This window comes from Nematolebias whitei, chromosome 11, assembly GCF_014905685.2.
Source record: "Nematolebias whitei isolate Nwh7 chromosome 11, NemWhi1, whole genome shotgun sequence".
Taxonomy (NCBI): Eukaryota; Metazoa; Chordata; class Actinopteri; order Cyprinodontiformes; family Rivulidae; genus Nematolebias; species Nematolebias whitei.
In genome coordinates this window covers 34,772,835-34,790,097 of record NC_056508.1, presented here as the reverse complement: position 1 = coordinate 34,790,097, position 17,263 = coordinate 34,772,835, and the positions used below count along the sequence as shown (strand labels likewise).

Here is a 17,263-nt window from a genome sequence, read left to right as displayed (position 1 = left end):
TCAGGGGAAAAACAAAGCCCGCAGTCCTCGCTTCACACTCTGGATCTCTCCCTCTTGCTGCAAATGGAACACAAACGCAAAGAAACATTCAGGAAAAGAACACTTTTAAACGCCACAAATCAATATCTGAGTCAGAGCATTGAATGTTGGGTAAAAGCTTTCAAGAGAGGAGGTGAAGGACACAGCTGCTGAGGTCACCTGTGTTTGATTCTGCTTACCATCTCAATGAGGAGTCTGTCCTGAACTGATTTCATCTCCGTTCCTATTAGCCCCATCTAAACACAGCAGCAAGAACATGGTTAGAAAAAGCAGAGAAAACTGTTAACCACTGAACTAAACAGTTCTTAGAGTACACAGTACAGGTACAGTATAGATGAGCGAAAGTCTCACCTCTGATGTGAATATTCCCTCCTCGTATTGAAGGCTCTGATGCACACTGCCCTGGAGGGTTCTCTTTAATGTATCGTTTCTGGGTACAAAGAAACAGACAGTCATGCAACCAACTGAAGTAAAAGAGGCAGAGAAGTTAACAAAAATACAAATATATCAAAGGAGCGCAGATAAAAATAACAAGATCCAGATATTAATCAAAATGTACTAAAGTGGAAAAGAGTTTTGAGTTATTAAAGCACAGTAACACAACTTAGAAAGTCAAAACACTTTACATTAAGTGTATTCATGTAAGGTTGCTTTCTTTTTTAAATGGAACTTAACACTAAAAAGTCCACCAAAAACTCACTTTGTTTGATTTTAGGGATTATAAAAATATATTTGTATTTATACATTTATTGCACTGCAGAGGAAAATAATAAAAGCCACAATTAAGTTTATATTACATATAGGAAAATGTACAAATAAAATGTTTCAGCATTTATGCAATCATTAAGTCAATCACTTAAAATGAACAAGTTCAAAGCAGCCACAGCTGATCCACAGCAGGCTGCACGCCACTCTGTAAACTGTCAGGATTTTAATTTACGATGTTACACATTACAACATTCACACAGTCTGCAAATCACATGAACCTCAAACACTGAACTCTTTCTTCACCTGATTACTGGTATGTATTATTAACTGGTGGTGTGAATAATTCAAACCCTGGCATTTGCACATGACTGACTTCAAGTTACAAACAGTTGAATGTGTTGGTCTTTGTTTTTCTGATCATATTACCGGTAGTTAAAACTCTGCATGTATGGTCATGAACAAAGACATCACTGCGTAAAAAGAGCTCAGATATTAGCTACAGCAAGATAGAAAGCATTCCTTAGAATCAGACACAAAAGAGGAAAACTTGAATTATAATGTATGCTCTAATAAAGGCATGAAGCACTTGAGGTGTCGAGGTGTATGAGGCGTGTGAATCTGGGTGCCATTTATCCATCCATCCATCCATTATCTCTACCCGTTTGTTCCATTTTGGGTCACGGGGGTCGCTGGTACCCATGTCCAGCAATCACTGTGCGAGGGGCGGGGTACACCCTGGACGGGTCGCAAGTCCATTGCAGGGCCACATAGAGACAAACAACCATTCACTCTCTCACTCACACCTAGGGACAATTTTGAGTTACCAATCAGCCTAACATGCATGTTTTTGGTCTGTGGGAGGAAACCGGAGTACCCGGAGAAAACCCACGCATGCATGGAGAGAACATGCAAACTCCACCCAGAAAGGCCCCTGGACCAGGGTTTGAACCAAGGACCTGCTCGCTGAGAGGCAGCAGCTCTACCAGTTGCGCCACCGTGCTGCCCCGGGTGCCATTTATATTTAAAATATTTTTTTAAATGCACTCCATACAGCCAAATTACTGTAATCCATATTAGTTATATAAAGCATTGGCTAAAAACTAAAAAAATAGCTTGTACTTTGGGGTGACATTTATTTTCTGATGATAACCCTGGGAAAATGTAAGTTTTCAGTGAAACCTTTTAACCCTTGATACACAGAGCAAACAGGTATATTACTCAACATATTACATATTATAGAATATTTGAGTTTATCCTTGTGAGAACATCACTGATCAGAGAACATGGCAAGAGTTAACAACATTGTTCTTTCTGCATTCACACAAACACATAAATTAAAGATTTACCTCAAGACTTCTTGCTTCTGGTAAGAATGGAAAGCCTTGATCTGCTTTTTCCACATCATCTACAAGAGAGAAGGATAAAAAAAAATAAAAATCACAGTTGTCAAATTAAAAATACTAAAGAAAATAAAACCAACTGGTTTGTGTTTGATGAGGCTATTTTATTGACGCTATTTTCTACAGTGTGTTCTGTGTAGAAAGGAAAGGGGAGATAGAGAATCACTCTGTAAAACCCACAGTCAGATCTTTCTCCATATTGTTCAGCATGCCGTCATCCTGCTCCATCATGTGGATCTCTTCCAAGATGACCTTTTTAACCTGTTCAAGCCTCTGAGTTCTGTGCAGAGGAAAGACAATTACCCAGTAAAAAATATTTTAAAAAAATGTCACAGGATTCAGATTGCAGGAAGACAAAACACTTTTTGGAGCCTATGAAACATGTAAGTACTTTATTTTCATTTAAGAGCAGACAACCAGCCATCAAATACAGTTTGATGGTAACAAAAGTGAAATTTGGAAAATAATTTTCGACAATTTTTGATAACTATAAAAAAGTCCTAATTTAGGGATTTTTCACAAAAGAAATGACAACAACTGACCTGTGTTTAGTAAGCTGCACATTAATGGAAGAGACATGTTGTTGCACCGTCTTTAAAGACTGCTTATTGTAGATCTCCATCATTTTACAATGGTTCTGAAAACATTTAATGTGCAGAATCAGTGACGTCATAGTGTGAACACAAGTCACAAGTGCAAAGTGAATCATCTAAAATAAATGCTTTCTCATTCGCACATGGTCACCTTTCCTAACAGTATTTTTAGTGGTACTTGGCTTTTAGGGTACTAACATAATAATAGTGCTATAACATTTTTATTCTGTTTGTTGTGTGCAAGTCAAACCTGGAATTTGTTTTTCAGCTCAGAGTTCATTTGCTGACAAAGGCTGTTTGGGTTTAAAGTAATTTCTGGCAGATTTAACTCATCATTCATCTCCATGTCTTCATCCACAACTTCATCCTCCCAGTTAGTGGAACTTATGTTGCTCTGTCCCTCCAAAGCAGACGCCTCAGCAACTGCAGAGACCAAAAACATTCAGTGGTAAGCTGAGTTCGGTTCTGGTTTAAACCTTTTTTTATTATGTAAAAAAGCACAAGACAAACAAAACGTTTTTAGATAAACTGTGTTTTAAAAGCCCTATTTTAAGACATGTACTTCCAAACTGCCCAAGACTAAATAAGGCAACAACAACAAAAAAAAAGCTGGACAGAAGTATTGAGATTTCTATACATCCATCCATTATCTTTACCCCCTTCATCCCTTTTAGGTTGTGGGGGTCACTGGTGCCCATGTCCAGCTATCACTCTGTGAGAGGTGGGGGACACTGGACATGTCTCCAGTCCATCACAGGGACAGATAGCGACAAACGAGACAATCATTCACTCTCTCACTCACACCTAGAGACAATTTGGAGTTATCAATCAGCCTAACATGCATGTTTTTGGTCTGTGGGAGGAAACTAGAGTATGTGGAGAAAACCCACACATGCACATAGAGAACATGCAAACTCCACCCAGAAGGCCCCCGAACCAGGATTTGAACCAGGCCAACCTGCTCCCTGAGAGGCAGCAGCTCTACCAACTGCGCCACCGTGCTGCCCAGATTTCTATTTATACATTTGTAATTTTTAAGGTAACTTTACTTATATACAGTATGCATTTAGACATAAGGGCTGGTTGTTGAAGCAGTGAGGAAATAACATTTATGTTTTAGTTAGCTTGATTTAACTTAAATAAAATGTTACATAAACTTAAACCACAGCTCTTTACTGGTATACTATGACAATTGCACAAATATTCTGGGTGATAACTGTTGCTCTGGTTTTCTCATGTTTTCTAGTCTAAGCACTCATATTAATTAATGTTTGCCTTACAGGACTTGAACAATTTCCTAGGCTTCATTCGAGGTGAACGCTGCGTTCTGATCTTGCTTTTTTTGTTCTTTTCCTTCTTAGCTTCCTCAGAATTACTGGATGATACATGACGCTTACGACTTGGTCCTGAAAAAACAGGGTGGAAGAGAGAACATGATCACACAAAGCACAGCATTTTTGTCCAGGAATACATAAAAAAATAACAGAATAAGGTGTGTCTCTTTTGAGTATATCTGTGCTCATAATTTTTACAAGAAAAATTGTATAATGAACTTCAAGTTTGTCTCGGTGTCTCTGTCCCTTGCTGTGATGCTAAAGGACATCAGGAAATCCAGAACCAAAACCTGAGTACCTGAGTAAAGAGGCTGTGTAAGTTCAATGTCGTTCCCTTTAACTGGTGTTTCCTGTCAAGTGGAGCAACAAGTATTAGTCATTTATGTGATGGATACATATATTTTAAAACCATAACAATCTAGCCAATCATTCATGTTTCATTAATACATCCATCCACCCAACTTAAATCCTTAATAAAAACACAGGAAATAAATCAAACCTCTGATTTAAAACACTTATTCATGAAAGCAGAGGAGCTGTTGTGTTTTCGGCTGGGTACTGATGACTTAGGGGATGAATGGCTCAGTGATGCCAGGGATGCTGAAGACACTTTACTGAAGTCAAGGTGGCATCCGTAGCTAACAGTGTCTTCAGGTAAGGGTGATGAAGAAGCCGAGGCGACAGGTGGTTTGTCCAGCTCAAGAAGAGTGGATGTCAATAGGGCCTGTGTGGACGGAGGTAAAAGAGCCTGAGGTGTGGAGGACAGATGCTGCTGGTCTACACACATCTGGAAAGAAACAATTACAATGAGAGAAAGTGATGGCAAATTATGAGACATGAAGAATAATGGCAACTCATTTTGTGGTAACCTAATCATCATGTCTGCCTTGGATTAGGGAAATGACAGACATTTTTATATTGCATTAAAAGGCTCAGATGAAGCCCAGCAGAGTCATGTTTTGCTCTTCCTCATCCCCAGAAATCATGTTTTCAATCATGCCATTCAACTGTTCAGTCCAATTCCTTGATATTTTCATGTTGATATATTTACTGAGGGACTGCTTTAATATGTAATCCTTGTGGTTTTGTTTCAACAGAGATCTCATATAGGCCCAAACAAGTGTATGAAGTTGAGGGCTCAAAAGTTTGACAGTTATTAGAACAATAGCAAAAATATTAAAGTGATGATTCAGGGAGGAAAATGTTTTTTTTCTTTCCTAAATTCTTTCAGCTCTTCTGAGAAATCTTATCCAGTTATGTTCAGGTCTGAGACAAACATCCATGATTTCTAGATTATCAGTAAGGCTTTCAGTTATTTAATTATTTACACCATCATCTATTTTATTCCAGTGATTCTTGCAGACTTGTCAAGTAATATCCATGACCGTACTTCTGGTGCAAAGATATGTGTAGGCCTGGCACGATAACAAATTTTGCTGGGCAATTAATTGTCTCAGAAATTTGTTGCCATAAACGATAATATTGTTTGAAATTTAACAATGCAGCATGTCTCTTTCAGAAAAATGGAAGGGAGGGCCCTTGACATAGCATGGGCTGACATGGTGACATGGCGGACGCTCGATGTGGTTTGAGCTCTTTAGTATAGCATTTTTCACACAAAGCTTTTAATAAAAATCAGTAAACAAGTTCTCAGCTTCTTTTTGCAGAAAAAAAACCCAACTTTTTACATGAAAGCACGGGTTGCAACCGTGAATTTTGGAGCTCGACAAGACGGAGGTTTATTCCCAAGGTCGGCCTGTTAGCTTAGCTCTTAGTTTAGCTTCTCAGCTTAGCTGCTTTTAACAATCCAAAAAAACACGATTTTGGACGGTTAAAACAGATTTTCAAGAGAAAGTGAGGGGTCAGTGCAGAGCACCGGAGTTGAGCCTTTTGTCATCCAGTGTCTTCAGTAGAAAGAGAGACACATGAAGAAACGATAAAGCTGATAAATGAAAATGAGGTTGATAATTTTCATTCATCATGTGATTAATTGATTTATTGTTAATCGCGACAGGCCTAGGTATGTGATTCATTCGAAGATGCTAAACTTTGAGTCAAAGATGAGCTGTTATATAATTTTAAGATAATGTATTTAAGTCATTCATAACCAAATCTCACGTTGTGATAAGTGAGAATTCTACCACAATAATACTGCAATATCTCCATATACTGACTTACTTTTACTGTATTTTTAACAGTTTACAACCGTCTCATTTTTTATGTTTTTTTTTTTTTTAACTCATTGTAAATACATCATTAAGGTGATTACCTCTGTTGCACTCAGTCCAGTGGGAGGACTGGGTGCAGGGGTTTGACCTTTTGATGAGCAGGGAGAGGGAACAGACTGGATGAACTTAGTCTTGGATGAGCTGTTGTTCTTTTCTGCTTTGTAGAAGGAAGATGGTTTGCATTTTCTTTTACTGCTGACTGTCGAGTGAGGTTTGGGTAGCAGCGGGACGGGAGAGGGGGATTCCTGGCAGGGAGGCTTAGGAGAGGCAGAGAGTGGGGATACCCATGGGGTGAGGACAGTGGAGCAGGTCAAATGCAAGGCTGGGGCTGACCTCTCAGCAGCTGTGAAGGTCCAAAATAAACACAGATGTTCAAATAGCTGGCTTTAGAAATTACACAAAGCACAGAAGGTCACTACATACACCCTTTTCTACATAACGATTTACAGTTAAGAATTTGTGAAGATTTTTATTCTATAATGTTTCTAGTGTTAAAATGCATCATGTGCAAACTGAAATTGCATTTGCAATGTAAAAGACAGACAGAAAGTTTGAACTAAACTAACAACACGAGGAACACTTTATCTACTAGGTGTCAAAGGAGCTATCAAGAAACTATTGTGACCACTGTAATGAAATGAAACTACTTGATCAACAATAAAACTTTCAATGGACAGGTAGTGTTAAAGGAGTCAAATAACTATTATTTAACTTTGATGTTGAAGAGCAGCTGTTCACAGAATCTTACTTCTCATGTGTTCGATGAAAGGAGGCGATGGACAGAAAGAGGTTTGGCCGGCAGCCAAGGAATCCTTCAAAGAACTTATTTGTTCTCGGTCAGGGATGACATTTTTCTTATTCAGTTTTGAAGTTTCTTGAAAAGCATTTCCAGGCCTAACCTGCAGAAAAAAATGTGTTCTGAATTCTCATGAGATGGGAAAATGACAAACACATAGACACCCCAACATGTACGTATATATACAGTAGAAATATAGTTAAACGCATAGCTCATTCATTTCCAAAATAAAATAAAAGTCGTCAGAACTTATCAACATGGAAGGACCGTTAAACACATTTTACAAAGCCTAACACAATTTCAAAACATATGAATGGAATGTCCATGATATAAGACAAAACTCCTACCTTGACATCAGATTGTTTTTTCAGATCTGACCAACTACGTTCATCTCGTCTTCTGCAGCTTTCTGCAGGCTGGTCAGAGAGGCCTTTTCTCTTTTTAACTTGTGGATCCTTTGAACAGATCTCACGGTTTTCTTGCTTCCCTTCATGGCATGTCTGTAAATGGGCAAATCAAATAATGCAACTACTACAATCCACAAATTGAATGGTTATGTTGATGTTTCACCTTTAAAGCAGAGGCCACTTTTATAGGTGGTGACAGGTAATTTATAGACTTTATCAAAATGTAATTAAGGATATAATTACCTCTAACTTAGAGGTTGTTGGCGTATTTGATGCAGGCTGTGGCTTCATTTTGGTTTGCTGTCTGCTGGCAGTTTTCTTCTTGGTCTGAGTAGCTTCTTGAATCTTCACATCATTCTTCAGCTTGTCAGCAGACAAGCGCTAATGTTAAGGTGACAAAAAGATGCTCCGTTTTAAATCTGACAAATGCAAGTTATTTTTTTCTGTATTTGAAAAATATAGTACTGAATGTAAAGCATCTTTAGATTGTTTATAAGTCACATGTTTCTAAGGACACTGCTGCTGTGTAAGTTTACTAAAATATAAACATTTTGCATCAAACTGTTACAGATTAATTTGTTTTATGTACAGTGAGTCAAGCTTTCAAGTTTGTTGCAGTGAACTCACGTTTTGATACACTAATTTATAAAAGTACTCTATTATAAATGGAGGAAAAAAAAGTTTTAAGACAAACCAGATCATATGCAATCAAAAAAGAACAAAAGCAAGAACATTTTTTGTAAGCTATATACAGTATTCTAAGAAACAATCCAAAATAAATAAATAAAAGTAGACATCTTTTGCCTTAGATGCATGAGCCTCCTCTGTTTCAGACTGGCTCCCATCAGTATCTGGATCTCGGTAACATTTGGTAGAAGTGGCTGCTGCTCTCTTAGGTCTCCTGCCAGCTGCATGTGGTCCGCTGGGTGCTGCCACTGCCGCTTCTTCCACAGGCTTCATTGTCAGTGCCTTCTTTAAATAGATACAACAGTGACACTCTGTGGTTAATTGAAATAGTGCTCCAATGACATACAGAAATTTGTTTACATTTAAACCTCTTACTTTGCGTTGCTTGTTATTGCCCTTTGTTGCTTTTGGAGCAGCTGGGAGAACATTTGGGGATTTGCCTGCATTAAGAAATGGTTTATTAAAAATACATTCTTGTGGTAGTGCGATTGTTGCAATTTTACTTTTGTGATAAATTAAAGAGTGTGAGGTAAAATATGACATTTAGAGCCTACCCGGAGACTGAGGAGGGGTGGCTTTGGATTTGGGGAGTGCCTGTCTGGTATATTTGGTAACTTGGGGTTTGGACTTCCTAGCAGATTCCGTCAGCCAGCTGACTTCTGTCACAGCATTGTCTGTGTCTGTGTCGCTAAACAGATGTTTTTTCACATATCGCTTGTTCTGCAACACAAAAACCAGAAGATGACAACTACAGATGGGCCATGATACATGGCAAACGGCCAATAAATGAACATTATACCACAGACAGAAAGACAAACAAACTTTGCTGTATCACTTAAATTATCATAAAGTTCAATGACGTACTTTGGCCAGTGGTTCCAGTTGTGCTTTCTTGGTTGTATTGCGACGTGTGGAAGAGATCTGGATGTCACTGTCAAACAACATTAGGAAAATAAAATTCAACATATTTAAAACAAAAATAAAGAATCTGTGTTTGCAATATTTGATAATTAATTCATTTCTACACTTTCCCTTTTTTTTTTTTACCTGTTTGATGTGTCTAATGTGTTGTTTAGAATTTTGTTCTCTACCTAAAGTTAAAAAATAGGTAAATAGTTAGTCGTAGATTAAGTACTCAAGCAAATCAATAAAAAACTAAATAGCAAGCATTAAAAATATTTACCCCAATGCAGACGGGTGAATCAATGTTGAATGAAAATGTGTCTTTTCTGCAAAAAAGAAGACCGCTTTAAATACAACTTGGCCATATTTTGACATTGTAAGCCATTCATTGATGCAATTTTTTCAAATACGGTATCTTTAAACTGACTTGAATTACCTCTGCGTGACACACTTTATTGTGGTTTTGTTAAAGGACTTTCTTGAGCTCACACCTTTTGGCATTTTGTTCTACATTAAAAACAACCACTTTCAGTAAAACAAGTTTGTCAAAACAGCAAAAGATTTAGTGTTACTCAAGTCTAACCAAGATGCCAATTAGGCGATGATCACTTACTTTTCCAGATGAAAAAGCCTTCATGTTGAAGATTGGTCTATTGTAAAAAATATATTTTATGTGTCACTTTTCTACAAATGAAGGTTTTTTTTTTTTTTTTTTCAACAAAAGAAATCTAGTCCTATGTGAGTATGTTAATATACTGAACCTGTTGACAAGAGGAGGAATCCAGTTCTGGACAGTATTTTCTGAAGAATCTGTTGCTGCAGACCTGGTTTGAATTTCATAATGACTAGAAATGAGCTTTACCATGCTGGAAGTAACTTTTGCATCTCTCTAATCAGAGAAAATGAGAGAGAATGTCATTTAACAACAAAATGAACACAGAAGAATCATGTAAATCTTTTCATACGTTGGATGTAAATTATATTTAAATCTTACTTTTTCTTTGCTTGAAAGATCAACCTTAGTGTCCTCTTTATTACTGGATATTTTTCTCTCCTGCACTGTTTTGGTTGCGCATGTCTTTAGTGAAGTTTTCGTTGGAACAATGTCTACCTTCAGCGACGTCTGACCTTTACTTTCTTCTTTGCATTGGTAGTTTTTTGGAACCTGCTGCACTTTAGGTGAGTGCAATGAAGAGTTATGCATGCTTTCAGAGCTTTGGTCTTTCGAGTTTCTTCTGGCATTAGACATTTTTTTCTGTAGGGCAGTTGCTGCCTCGTATTGAGGATCTTTGGTTCGCTCATTGAGGAGTGGCTGCAGTTGCTGTGTCAATTCACTATGAAACTGCTTTTGGAGAATGAGGCTTGAGTCTGAAATTGACAGTTTCTGTGCAGAGGATGGACGTTGATCCAGCTGTCTCTCAACTCTAGAATCAGACTCTTAAGAGGAAATAAGGAACATAATAAATATAACAAAATATACATACACACACACATATACATATATATATTAGATGCCTTCAAAATTTCAATTTTTTGCAACTAAGGCCCAGTTTACACAAAAACAATCTCTTAAAATGTTAAGTTTTTTCTATGATTATTCTGAATAAAAACCCCACTTACACATACTGCAGTAGCTATTCACGAGACCGCACAAAATTTTGAATCTGGTATAGTTATTAGGCCCGTCACGATAACGCATTTTGCTAGGCGATTAACTGTCTCACAAGTTAACAACAAAGTCCATGCTCAATAATCCAGGTATACAATCCAACATTTTTCAGTCATGTCATCTGGACAAAGATGTGTCCAGATGACCTGACTGAAAAATGTTGGATGTCTCAGAAATTATTGCGATAAACAATAGTATTGTTTGAAATTTGACAATAAATAGTAATTATTGTCAAATTTAAGAAGAAATGTTGGTTAATTTTGTGTGTAGTACCTTTTTTGGCCACTGGATGGCAGTATAAGACTGTCTGAACCCAAGGATGGATAGTGAGGGAGCGAGCAACATGTCTCTTTAAAGAAAAATGGGCAGGAGGCTCCTTGACGTGACATGGGCTGTCTCGCCTTCCTTTTTTTTCCCCAGTTCTCAAAATGGCGGATGCTTGGTGTGGTTTGAGCTCTTCAGCATAGCATTTTACACACAAAACTTTTCATAAAAAAACAGTAAACAAGTTCTCAGCATCTTTTTGCAGAGAAAAACTTTTTAGACAAAGGCACAGGTTGCAACCGTGAATTTTGGAGCTTTGACAAGATGGAGGTTGTTTTCCGAGGTTGGCCTGTTAGCTTAGCTTGTAGCTTAGCTTCTCAGCTTAGCTGCTTTTAACAATCCAAAAACGTGATTTTGGATGGTTAAAACAGATTTTAAAGAGAAAGGGAGGGGTCAGTGAAGAGCACCAGAGTTGAGCCTTGTCATCCAGTGTCTTCAGTAGAAAGAGAGAGACACAAAGAAACAATAAAGCCGATAAATGAAAATGAGGTCGATAATTTTCATCATGCGATTAATTGATTTATTGTTTATCGCGACAGGCCTAATAGTTATCATGCCAGGTTACAAGCTGGTGCTGGTCCTTGTTTGCCTTACAGGTCAAGCACTTGTTGAATTTGACTCACATTCTCTGTCACAGACTTTGGTCAGCAAACATATGTTCTATTGTAGAATCTCTGAAAACCAAAACAGCTTGTAACACATACAGCACACACAGCAATATATACCAATTTGCCATTGATACTGGTGTGTTTGCCCATGCAGGTGAAAAAAGTGCTCTTAAACAGTGCAAATTTGCAATTTAACACTACTTGGGGGGGGGGGGGGGTGTCCCTGAAAGTCTGCAAGCTGAGACCTGAATTTACAAACCTTCGGTTTCATAGAAAGTGCAGCAGAAAGCTATGGTTTTATTCAAAAACAGCATTGTGTACACTGGGTCTGAGTCCTACTGAAGGTATTTGATGTCTACATTAATTACCAGGTCTTGGGAAAGATCCAATTTTCTGTGTTGGCATCATTAGCATTTCAGAAACTGAGAATTTGCTCCAGGTAGAAGATCTGTAATTGGAAGACAGCACTATTCAGACATACTTTCTTAATACACTTACTGTATGCACAAATAAACTTTTACTGCACTAGCAATGACAAAACTAGCCACCAAATGACAGAATATCTGTGAATAGATTGAAGGTTTTTCACTTGACTTACGGGTTACATCCCACTTTGGGTTGTGTGTCAGGTATAAAGTAGTGCTCTGTAAATAAAAATTTAAGAGACAGCTTTGAGAGGCTGAAGAATGTCCTATATTTTGTAATTTCAGAAAATGACAAAGTTAAAAGTCACTTGTAGAATAAAATACCCTGACTCTTTCCTTGTTCAGATACAGCCACATGTTCTGCTTCAGCCTGTGGCATCTTCTGCAAAACAGGCAAATTTTTATTATTATTTGACCTTTATTTACACAGGTTAGTTCCCACTGAGCCTCAAAGACTCATTTACAAGAGACCTGATCAAAATACATACTGATACATACAGATGCAACAAATGCTGCTATTCTCGACTAATACTGTATATTTTTTAGGCACACAACTTTTTTAAATAAAAATGTCAAAATTTAATTTAGCTACTGAACGCTATTCTTATGTCAAAACAATTTTGAGCATTTTTGACTCAAGTACCACATATGCAGCAACTTGGATGGAATATGTTTAGTGACAAACCTGCTCTTTAATGTCAACTGCATTTGTGATGCTTGGTGTTGTGCTATATTTGCAGCTCTTAACACTTGGGTCACGTGAACAAATCTTTTCCAGAGAGGTCTTGTTTTTGTCTGAAGTACATAAAGAGGAAGAAAAGCAGAATGCAATCAATCAAAAAATAATGATAACATATAAAAAAAAGCTTAGGTTTTGTTAGTCTTTCAAGAACTGGTGAGAGCACAAGGTGTTAAAATTATACTTCTAGTGGTGTGAAAACAATACAGGACAGTGTTACCTACTTGATAGTTTTAGCGCAAGAGAACTGTTACTATACACAGATCCTCCTTCACTGATGCTAATGTAAGAAATGGATTCCGACATCCTTATTTTGGCAGGGGTCGACATCTGAAATCAGAATGTTTGTGAACCTTAATGCAGCCTCTATGATCTGCTCATTTAAATGAGACGTCAGAACAACAACGTTTGCATTGTGATAAAATATAAAACATAAAACACTTAACCATCACTTTTTTTATATTTAGAATACAATTATTTTTACTTGTACAGCTGCAGCTGGAGTGGATAAAACATTTGGTGCTGTAGTTTTCTCACTTTCACTGAGGGACACCTGGCTTTCTGGAACAACCTGTGTCAGAGCAGCATGCAGTACACAATGACTTCATAGCCTAAATTCTGTCTTCACATGAAAAAGATGACACATTTCTGACACAATGCAAAGTAAAGATATAACTGAAGCAATGCATATTGCCCACTGCCTGGCATGCCAAAGTTTTGAACAAAGATGTTGCATAATAAATTAGTATTTGAAATGTGTGTTCAGGATGACTCACAGCTACCACATCTAATTTTAGATCAATATCTGTAAAAAATGACAGTTATAGCCATTTTCTGTTTGCTGAAGTCAATTAGTTGCAGTGGCCAGCTTGAAAAGAATAGACTACAAAGATGTACATCTGATGAGTACTTTCTCAGTGGTTCACGGGATAATTTTGATAACACATACACAAGTTTGTTTGAAACTCATCTAAAAATGTAACCGGTCTGCAGCTGATTCAGCTGTCTAGTTAGTGTAGTGTGGTATTTGTATCATAACATTAACACAGTGAACATATCATATCTGTAAACTGATTTTTTTATAGGTTTGTGCTTACCTGGGTGTTGTTTTCTTCTAACATTGTTTTACCTGCTGTTTTCACTACATGTGTGTGCTGCCAAAAAAGACACAGGTTAATACCAAATAATAATTTTTTTCAGACCACAGAGCCTAATGCAAAGTATATATGTTCTAGCTTAAAAAAATTACTTTAAGAGAGCAAAGGTTTCTCATTCTAATAATGCACAACTTACTGTCCTGGAACATGTCAATCTAATATGTTTAGCGGTCAATAAGTGAATGGGCCAAGACCTCTTACTTTTCTTTTCCTTTGTCCATAGACAGCTTTAGCAGCCTGTAGAATGTCTAGAGAGGAGCTGAAATGGATGGTAAGATGGGATCCCTCCACTGAACCAACAACCACTACCTCTGACAGCTTTATCTGCAAAACTTGATGCTTGCTCTCCTCTTAAGACAAAAAAATAATAATTATTGTATTAAACCAAATCTGAACAAACATATACAGCACATACCAGTAATCATTTCCAAAAATGGTAATACTAGCTTACTAATTATGACAATCTTTTTTTCTATACAGTATTTTATTGTATGAGTAGATGGATAGATTGCCACACTATATTACATATGATTGTGTGACTGACATACATTAGAGACTAGAGACTTGCGGTTGTTTCTCTACATTGATTACTGGTACCTGTGACAGTGTAGCTTTGGACTTCATTCCCAGTGATGCATATTGTTTCCCAATGGCCCTCCTACATGATAAGAAAAACAGTTTTTATGCTCTCACTGATGATGAGCTTTAATAAAAAAATATCAATAGGCATCTTTTGTTAGTGAATGTTTATGACTGAGACATAAATAATCTTAGGGTACCAGTACCTCTTCATCAGGCAAGGAGAAGTAGAAGGAGATGCTGTGACTGCCGAGATTGAAGTCAATCCAGAATTCCTCAAGCTTCTCATCTGAGGGCATCAGCAGCTAACAAGACAACCACAGTCTGTTTACATCGTATAGACTTTAGGAGAGCAGAATGGAGAGTAATATTCAAGCAAACATGCCTGAATTTTGAATATTTTTACTACAGATCATTACAAATTAAATTGTATATAATTTTTTTTTGATTCATAGAAATCCTGTTGATACTAACCTCATACTCTCCCAAATAAACTTCCAAACAAGGGTAAGAGTACACTCTGAAATACATAAATAATATTGTTTATCTATGACAATGAATTACCACTCCAAATTTACACAAATGTTTCTTTCTGGTGCAGGACATTGTTAAGGCAACTGCCAATTTAAATAAATGTTGTATTTTATTCTCTAGAATTTCAGGATGTCGAAAGAAAAAATAACTTTTCTGGTTCACTTGTTTACACCAAAGAGAGTGCTGACCTTCGTTTGTCTCCCTGCATCCCATTCACCATGTTTAGAAACCTGCGACAAGTCTAAAAACAACATATTTAAGCAATGTGTATGTAACCTGTTGCAATACAATTACAACTAATTAGCAAAGGAATACATCAAAAGATAATAGCAGACACTAAAATGACTATAAACTGTCTAAATGTACCGTCTCAAACTCTGAATCTTTGATCTGAGCAAAAGCACTGGCAACATGTGCCATGCTGAACCATCGATCTGCTAGCTTCTTCCTCTGCCCAGGAACAGCCATTCTACACAATGCTTCCATCAATGACGACTGCAAGTCATAATCTGGAGGAAAAAAAGAGGTTTGTATTTATTTTGGATAAAGACTGTAGAGTTTCTAAAACAAATAAATAAAGACTAACCACCACCCTCCAATATTTGAGCAGCCAGTTTGGACCTGCCAAATGTAAACACACAAGGGTTCAAGAGAATGCAGATATTTAAAAAATTAGCGTTACTAGTTTTTGGTAGAAAACTTCCCCTACATACATTATATCTGAACCCTCCTGTGATGTTAAGATTCTTCTGTTTTCCTTAAACTCCACTGGGATTTTGTCCAGAATCAAGTTATATTTACGAATGGCCTGATAAAAATATTTAATAAAATTAATTTATGAAGGACTTTCATCATTAAATGTACCCACAAAAACAGTTATAGGGAGTATTTCGAACCTCTTTCTGAATCAGGATGTATATTCTTGGGTCTACAGCCAGCTGTCCAACAGGATACAGGAAAAACTCTGTGACCTTGTGAGTTCCTAAAAATATAAATCAACAAGTTAATAACAAATTTAATAGATACATATTTATGATTTGATTAAACAGTGGCTTCTCACAAGTGAAATTATATATTGTAAAATAACAATAGATTTAGAATAAAATCCCATCTTAGTAAACAATGCAGCTTTTCAGATGCCAAATTTATGAATTAGGTAACTTTGTAATTTTCTAATTGAAGCCATAACAAATATTGAGTTTGAAATGAAAATGAATAAATGTATAAGTATACCCTCTTTGCAAGACTCATGAACTCCCTGAAGAAGAAGGAAAAGAAATATAAGGCTCTTACATTCAGTTTAAAAAGACATGGTAATTTATAAATGTGTTTACAGTTAGACATGAGCTCACCATTAAGGCGTTTAAAAAGTTTTCAGAGAGAGTAAACATAGTCTCGTCCCATTGTAGGCCATGGTGGATCCACAGTTGATGGCATTTCTCAAACCACTGCACCATGTGCACAGAAACACTTTAAATTAAACCTGAAAATGTTTGCTTGATAAGTCCTCATGTAATGCATGCTTGTATGTGAGAAATGTATACTCATCTTCTTAATAAGTCCTTGGTTTATTAAAACTGACAGTCCTTGACCACGAGGTAGTTTCAGGTTTTTTCCATATTTGTAGATACTGGCGAACCCCAAACTGGCTGTTCTGGCATTTTTTTTATCCAAGCTCTAAGAAATATTCATGGTTTAAAAACAAAGTTTTCTGAGTGGTTTGTTAGTGAGCTGAGCTGCATCTTACCGTGGTGATGAGCTTATCCAACTTGGTGAGAAACCTTTGAGAACATTTCATGGGGGTTTCTTCATTTGTGTCTCTCTCTATGATCAAGTCAAGTGGTTGGACATTTCCACTCTTTAACACTTCGTCAATAGCGTTTTCCAACTGCATGAAAAACGTGTTATCTTACAGTGTTGTACTATTCAAAAATACAGAACAAATACTGAGTTATTACTGTAACATAGATATAGATCAGGTCCCACCTGTCCGCTTTGGATTGGAGACATTTTTACTTCTTGGAAGCAGCTTCACCACCTCTGGACTAGCAGTCTCTGGAACTGATAGACACCAAAAACCTGCCGTAAACAAACTTCAACTTACAAACTTTTCGTTCTCGTGGTCATTACTTA

General features: G+C 37.0%; 1 protein-coding gene across 1 annotated transcript; it reads right to left on the bottom strand.

The window, feature by feature from the left end:
* Positions 1-16,587, bottom strand: sycp2 (synaptonemal complex protein 2). The gene is made up of 42 exons (XM_037684256.1): positions 16,479-16,587; positions 16,364-16,384; positions 16,027-16,112; positions 15,844-15,938; positions 15,717-15,751; positions 15,497-15,639; positions 15,319-15,371; positions 15,071-15,116; positions 14,803-14,901; positions 14,615-14,675; positions 14,219-14,367; positions 13,958-14,014; positions 13,345-13,431; positions 13,102-13,190; positions 12,807-12,936; positions 12,446-12,503; positions 12,295-12,340; positions 12,065-12,144; positions 10,090-10,532; positions 9,857-9,984; positions 9,709-9,745; positions 9,532-9,602; positions 9,376-9,421; positions 9,240-9,283; positions 9,057-9,123; positions 8,747-8,912; positions 8,568-8,632; positions 8,310-8,474; positions 7,749-7,886; positions 7,446-7,598; positions 7,051-7,201; positions 6,344-6,645; positions 4,574-4,861; positions 4,373-4,424; positions 4,021-4,146; positions 2,991-3,163; positions 2,690-2,784; positions 2,328-2,427; positions 2,094-2,152; positions 391-469; positions 219-275; positions 1-57 (listed from the first exon to the last, which is right to left on the bottom strand). The coding sequence occupies exons 1-42, from the start codon at positions 16,585-16,587 to the stop codon at positions 1-3; spliced, it is 4,506 nt and encodes a 1,501-aa protein (XP_037540184.1).
* Positions 16,588-17,263: the final 676 nt, after the last annotated feature.